This window comes from Borostomias antarcticus, assembly GCF_949987555.1.
Source record: "Borostomias antarcticus genome assembly, chromosome: 19".
Classification (NCBI taxonomy): domain Eukaryota; kingdom Metazoa; phylum Chordata; class Actinopteri; order Stomiiformes; family Stomiidae; genus Borostomias; species Borostomias antarcticus.
The window spans coordinates 21535393-21542892 of NC_140252.1; the positions used below are offsets into that span (position 1 = coordinate 21535393).

The 7500-nt window shown below is 52.7% G+C and overlaps 1 protein-coding gene across 1 annotated transcript in view; it reads right to left on the reverse strand.

Annotated features, from left to right (window-relative positions):
* Positions 1 to 7500, reverse strand: part of LOC311322084 (double-stranded RNA-specific editase 1-like) — a gene marked incomplete at both ends in the record, with an annotated part of 41508 nt that overhangs the window by 3481 nt on the left and 30527 nt on the right. The window contains 5 exons of the mRNA XM_084454094.1: positions 569 to 737; positions 1177 to 1328; positions 2527 to 2695; positions 2949 to 3063; positions 4407 to 5362. Coding sequence (XP_084310220.1) covers positions 569 to 737; positions 1177 to 1328; positions 2527 to 2695; positions 2949 to 3063; positions 4407 to 5362 — 1561 coding nt within the window. The remainder of the gene's footprint in view (positions 1 to 568; positions 738 to 1176; positions 1329 to 2526; positions 2696 to 2948; positions 3064 to 4406; positions 5363 to 7500) is intronic.

The following is a 7500-nucleotide window of genomic DNA, read 5'->3' on the forward strand; positions in this document are numbered from 1 at the left end:
AGAACCCTAACCTATTATACATTATTAGAACCCTAACCTATTATACATTATTAGAACCCTAACCTATTATACATTATTAGAACCCTAACACATTATACATTATTAGAACCCTAACCCATTATACATTATTAGAACCCTAACCCATTATACATTATTAGAACCCTAACCTATTATACATTATTAGAACCCTAACCCATTATACATTATTTCCTGCCAGGAACTTGAGGAGGGAGAAACATCATGAGCCCAACATACTGATTGCGCAATCAGACTGAAGTTTAATGCTGTAAATTCTGTTGAACTCTGTTTCCCAGAGTACCCTGTCAACCGCTCTCTCTCACAACCACCCAGCTGTCTCGAGCACAGCTCCTCTAACGGGGGGCAGGTGGAGGAGGAGGACGCAGGGGTCAGGGGTCACAGAGACGTACCTGGATATCTGAACTGGGCGGTCAGGGGTCAGGGGTCACAGAGACATACCTGGATATCTGAACTGGGCGGTCAGAGGTCACAGAGACATACCTGGATATCTGAACTGGGCGGTCAGGGGTCAGGGGTCACAGAGACGTACCTGGAGATCTTATCGCTGCAGGACATGGTGAGCAGCCTCTCCCCCTGCAGAACGCCGTCCCAGGTCTGGATGGTGTTGCTGGTCCTCACAGGGATGGTCCCCTCGCCCGACTCGATCTTGGTGCGCAGCTGTCCGCGCGCCTTCCTGTTGGGGTGCCGGTCTCCCTGGTCTGTGTGGTGACAGGAAACAGGAAGTGCTTGGATGTGTTTACGGAAACGTCAATGTGACACAATCTGCCCCACATCCCAGTGAACAGGAAACATGCAGGTTTGAAACGTCTTTCATTCAGGAGCCAGTCGAGTCAGAGAAGGACAAACGGCCCCTGGGTCAAACGCCTTGGGCTCCTACTGGGCTCCTACTGGGGGGTAGATACTGGGCTCTACTGGGCTCTACTGGGCTCTACTGGGGGGTGATACTGGGCTCTACTGGGGGGTGATACTGGGCTCTACTGGGGGGCTCTACTGGGGGGTGATACTGGGCTCTACTGGGCTCTACTGGGGGGTGATACTGGGCTCTACTGGGGGGTGATACTGGGCTCTACTGGGGGGTGATACTGGGCTCTACTGGGGGGTGATACTGGGGGGTGATACTGGGGAGAAGCTCCTCACCCTCCATGGCCGCCTCGTGTGGTGAGAAGATGCGGGCGTCTCCGCATGGCGACGTGCTGATGTACAGGTGGAACTGGACGTTTTCCTTCAGACGGAACCCGTGCTTGTCACACCTGGCGAAGACGGACTTCTGGTGCTCCTCTCTGCTGTTACTGTGGCAGCCAAAGAGAGAGGGGGGAGAGTAACATGTAACGACCAGTCTACAGAGTAACAACCAGTCTACAGAGTTACGACCAGTCTACAGAGTAACGACCAGTCTACAGAGTAACAACCAGTCTACAGAGTAACGACCAGTCTACAGAGTCACAACCAGTCTACAGAGTAACAACCAGTCTACAGAGTAACGACCAGTCTACAGAGTAACAACCAGTCTACAGAGTAACGACCAGTCTACAGAGTAACGACCAGTCTACAGAGTAACAACCAGTCTACAGAGTAACGACCAGTCTACAGAGTAACGACCAGTCTACAGAGTAACAACCAGTCTACAGAGTCACAACCACAGCCCACAGAGTAACAACCAGTCTACAGAGTAACGACCACATCCCACAGAGTAACAACCACATCCCACAGAGTTACAACCACAATCCACAGAGTAGTGATCAGTCCACAGAGTAATGATCAGTCCACAGAGTAATGACCAGTCCACAGAGTAATGACCAGTCCACAGAGTAACGTCCCCAGCCCACAGAGTAACGACCCCAGCCCACAGAGTAACGACCACTCTCTTGTGGCTAAAAGACAGAATTGAGCTTTGTCGATGCTCATAGTCTTTGCTCATCTTACTGTGTAGATAACAGGTTAACTATCTACAATGCTGCTGTGATGGTGTAGCTGACCGCTAGGAGCTCTGTGATGGTGGAGCTGACCGCTAGGTGCTCTGTGATGGTGGAGCTGACCGCTAGGTGCTCTGTGATTGTGTAGCTGACCGCTAGGAGCTCTGTGATGGTGGAGCTGACCGCTAGGCGCTCTGTGATGGTGTAGCTGACCGCTAGGAGCTCTGTGATGGTGTAGCTGACCGCTAGGCGCTCTGTGATGGTGTAGTTGACCGCTAGGCGCTCTGTGATTGTGTAGCTGACCGCTAGGTGCTCTGTGATGGTGTAGCTGACCGGCTAGGCGCTCTGTGATGGTGTAGCTGACCGCTAGGTGCTCTGTGATGGTGTAGCTGACCGCTAGGAGCTCTGTGATGGTGTAGCTGACCGCTAGGAGCTCTGTGATGGTGTAGCTGACCGGCTAGGCGCTCTGTGATGGTGTAGCTGACCGCTAGGCGCTCTGTGATGGTGTAGCTGACCGCTAGGCGCTGGCCTGGCTGAGCCCTGCCTGTGGCGGGGTTGCGGAGCGGAGACTCACCTGAGGAAGTGTTCCAGCTGCGTGTACAGGTACCTGATGAGCGAGCGGCGAGCGATGATCTCGGCGTGGCAGTCGTTGAGCGCCAGGCCGCGGTCACTCATGTACTCGCCGTTTATACACTTGGTCCCCGTGGAAACGCAGATGACCTGCGCCTCCTTCACGTCCGTACCTGGGCGGACGGGGGGGCGGAGTTTAGGAGGGGGGCGGAGTTTAGAAGGGGCAGGGTTTAGGAGGGGCGGGGTTTAGGAGGGGGGGCGGAGTGTAGGCAGGAACAGTGGATTGTTCTGTACTGAACCAGACTAAATATCTCATCCAGAAACGCATGAATAATTTATACACATTCAGACTTATTTCTTGATTAGTAATGGAGCTCCTGGTGCTGTCGTCTGATTGGACAGGAGATCAAGAGCCTAACGCGGTACCTGTTGTCATGACAACTCCAGCCAGGACTTTCCGGCGTGCGTGTGGCGAGGTGAAGTTCTCCGTCAGCTCACTGAACTTGTCGACCACCAGCCGGGACACTGCGTCCGCCAAGACCTGAGACACACAGCCAGCCAATCACACAACACATCCCAGCACAGCCAGCCAATCACACGCCAGCCAGCCAGAAGTAGAGGAGGAGCTTTTCTTCATACCCACGGTGTCGATTATATTAAAATGTTATATATTATGTAATAAAAAAGCAATATATTATTTAATGAAAAATTAATATGTATTTGGGTTTTACATTTCTATGGCTACATTTAAAAAGACAGAGGCCATCTTTGTAGAAAGGGGAATAAAAGATCTACTGAATTATACATTAGATCTAAGCTTTGATGAAGAGGAAAAAATGTTTGAGTGTGATACTGTAGGTGTCATCTGTAATAAGCAGACGCGTCTTAGAGACGAGCAGAGGAGGCAGGAAGGAGAGAACATAACAGAACATGGAAAAGCTGGATCAGGAAGAAACAGAACTGATGGTGCCCTTCAAACCCACTACCCATCCAGAGCAGCCTAGAACCCAGAGAACCCACTACCCATCCAGAGCAGCCCAGAACCCAGAGGAAGGGATAAACCCACTACCCATCCAGAGCAGCCCAGAACCCAGAGGAAGGGATAAACCCACTACCCATCCAGAGCAGCCCAGAACCCAGAGGAAAGGACCTTCAAACCCACTACCCATCCAGAGCAGCCCAGAACCACTACCCATCCAGAGCAGCCTTCAAACCCACTACCCATCCAGAACCCAGAACCCAGAGGAAGGGATAAACGTTACTGTCTGAATGACTTAGGAACTGGCTGCTGACGGCTCTGCTCTAAAGCAGGCAAACAGGATCACTCTTGTTTAATCAATAGCTGTGTTTGAATAGTGTTCAGGAGGTGATGTTAATTAAGATTACGGTTTACTGACCCTCTTAGTTATGGCAGAGCGGGGGATTACGGACGGGATTAAGTGATGTGTAAACAGATTCTGTGCACAAAGCGCCAACTTCCCGGCTGAAACGTGCCACTGTCTCTCCAAGCCTCCTCCATTTTCAATTAGCGCCCGTCAGAGGGAAGGTGAGGGCTGACAGACCAGCCATCCGTTACCAAGACGGCACTTAACATTACGGCATTACAGCATCCTAAACACTGAACACCCTGAACCCTTCAGAGCGCTTCTGCAGGCTGAGTCTCACTGGCCCAGCAGGAAACAACCAGCAGATCACGCTCAACACTGTTGCAGAACGGTGCTGAAAACCAGAGTTAAATCAGGACTAAACCCAAGCTGAACATTTCAGACAATCACTGGAGAGAAGTGCAGTTGTTTTTAATGTTGGTTCAACAGTGTTGAGTCATATAGCGATCAGTATAAAAACCAAACACTGCTACTGTGTGAGAGTGGGCGGCCATGTTACCTGCGGCAGGTGCAGCTGCAGGCCCTGGCTGGGGATGGGCTGTCTGGAGGGGGTCTGGTCCAGCTGCATGTTGAAGAGGGCGGACAGCGCCCCCTGTGCCGCACGCGCCTTCGCCAGCTTCTTGTTGCGCCCGGAACCCTGGAAGTTCTGCGCGTCCACGGTAACGGACATGACAAAGTTCTTGGCGTGGCTCTCGCCCGTCTCCGACACAAAGTCGTACTTGAGGCCCGGCCGCAGCTCGTTCAGGATCATGACGGGGTTCTTGCCGCTAGAGGGGCTGGTGAAGGCGGAGGGGGCGGGCAGGGGGGGCTGGGTGAGGCCGGGGGGGAGGCCGGGGGCGAGGCCGGGGCCGGGGGCGGGCAGCACGGCGGGGTAGTCCAGACCCAGGGGGTTAAAGGAGCCATTGCCGTTGGCGCCCAGGTAGAAGGAGTCGTCGGGCGGGGCCGGCGTCTCAAAGCCGTTGAAGAGCATGTCGGGGAAGTCGGCCTGGTCGGAGGTGAAGTCCGTGTTGACCGTCAGCGTGCGGCCCATGGCCATGTGCGCCTCGGAGGCGTTGGGGAACTGAACGAAGGAGCGCAGCGCCTTCTCGGCCGCGTTCAGCTTGGCCTTCTTCTTGGTGGGGCCCGAGCCCTCGAACAGCTGCCCGTTCACCTCCACCGTCATCACGAACACGGGCGCGTGCACCGGGCCGGTCTGGGACAGCAGCTTGTACTGCAGCCCCGGCTTGATCTCGTTCAGCTGCATCAGCGCATTCTTGGGCAGGATCGGCCCGGGCGTTTTCTTACGCTTCTTGGGCCTGTACTTGGCGTGGGCGTGCCCGTTATTGCCCTCCTCCAGGGGGCGCTTCCTGCCCCCCACAGCACTCCCGTTGGGGATCTGTGCTGCCTCCCCCCCCCCCTCTTTGGAGGACCGGTTGTCCAGGTTGCGGTTTTCCTTAACGTCAGCGTTGCACGAACCTGCGGTGCCCAGAAAGAGTAACTTACAACGCCTTCGTTGCAGGATCTTGTAAATGTAAAATTTAGAGATTCCTTTATCTGGCTTTGTAACTGAACAGGTGATGTGTGTTCCTCAAGTGTCAGGTTTCAGAGCTGCTAGCTAACGGGAACACAGATATATCAACCAAACGTCTGGCTCAGCAGCCAGTAGTCAATGATTTAACATCAAAACATAAAAAATAAATGCTACTGAAACAGATTTTTACAATAATCGTTAACAGAACAAAATAACGTGATGCAATATAATAGGAGTTAATGTAAACATTATCAGGAACAAATCTCTCGATGAAAAGGCCAAAGCAAAGTGGCAAAATCTCTCTGTCCACTACAGCGCTGGACACAGATCTGGCCACACCCCCTTATCAGTATCTCTTTAACCAATCACAATCGTCTTATCAGTATCTCTTTAACCAATCACAATTATCTTATCAGTATATCTTTAACCAATCACAACTGTCTTATCAGTATATCTTTAGACCAATCACAATCGTCTTTCTAGCGACGCTAAGCTTGTTTTGCTAAATAGTGTCCGGGAGTTGAATCTGATTGGCTCCGCTGGAAGTGAGCGGGGCCAATGAGAAGCTTATCTCAAAACCCTACAGTACATCTGCTGAGCCAGACTAGCTCAACACTAGCTGGGTACCACACAGGATCTGCTGAGCCAGACTAGCTCAACACTAGCTGGGTACCCCACATGTACCCTCCAGCTCTCAAAAGGTTCCTGCTTCCACCTGTTAATTTGTTAAAGAAGAACAAGAATCAAACTGCTGAACTAGACAAGCAGGTTCCCCCAGAGCCAGAGTGTTCTGAGTGGCTGTAGTGGGTTCTGTGTTCTGAGTGGCTGTAGTGGGTTCTGTGTTCTGAGTGGCTGTAGTGGGTTCTGTGTTCTGAGTGGCTGTAGTGTTCTGAGTGGCTGTAGTGGGTTCTGTGTTCAGAGTGGCTGTAGTGGGTTCTGTGTTCTGAGTGGCTGTAGTGGGTTCTGTGTTCTGAGTGGCTGTAGTGGGTTCTGTGTTCTGAGTGGCTGTAGTGGGTTCTGTGTTCTGAGTGGCTGTAGTGGGTTCTATGCGGTCAGAGGAACACACATCACTGGCTCCTGTTCACAAAGCTGATGGAACTTTTTGTAAATTTTCATTTATAACATCCTCCAGCAAAAGTTCGATAGGTTACTCCTTTCGGCGCTCAGGAATAAAAGACGGTTCTTGTGTGACAGGCAGGTGTGAAGGGGAGAGGGCCTGAGGAGGAGGGAGGGGGACAGGGACGTCCCTGTCCCCCAGCAAGGAGGGGCAGGAGGGATTAAGAGCAACAACCACACAACACACATCTGGGACCCTGGTGTTAGTCCCAGTAAACACCCCACCCAATCACCCAGGCTTCTCAGGGTGGGTCTGAACACAGCGCTACGTAGCTAAACTGAGTAGGAAACAAACACATTAGACACAGTTCAGTATTATCTGGTCCTGTGGGGAAAAAGCCTCTCAGGGATTGAGAATCTGTCACTTGAAGGTGTTAAATTAAGCCACAGTAGTAAGTGACAAAGGATTTGCTGGGTTGATACATTTTCCTGTGGGCTAAGCAAGTACATGTTCTTAGCTGAACGCCAGCGTGTGCAGTATCAGTATCAGTCCCAAATTAAAGTGCATAGAGGACTCACTGCACAACAGAGAACCGCCTGTGCTTGCAGTTCCCCTTCATACAGTAATTAATGAGCATGCAGGAGGAAACAATGGCGCCAACGCCCAGCGCAACAGGAGGAGGGTAGGAGGGGGCGGGGCCTGTTGGGAGAGAGGGGGCGGGGCCTGTTGGGAGGATAACCCTGGCTCTCCACCGGCCTCCGGCACCCTCTGCTCTGATAGGGCAGCCTGGTCCACAGCCTCTCTCCTCTCCCCTGCTCTGGGGCTGACGGACTCTGCTCTCCCTTTCTGCCTGGGGCTGGTCTGGGTCTAGTCTAGTCTGGGTCTGGGTCTGGGGCTGGGGCTGGGGCTGGTCTGGGGCTGGTCTGGGTCTGGGGCTGGGTCTGGTCTGGGTCTAGTCTGGGTCTAGTCTAGTCTGGGGTTGGGTCTGGTCTGGGTCTAGTCTGGGTCTGGTCTGGGTCTGGGTCT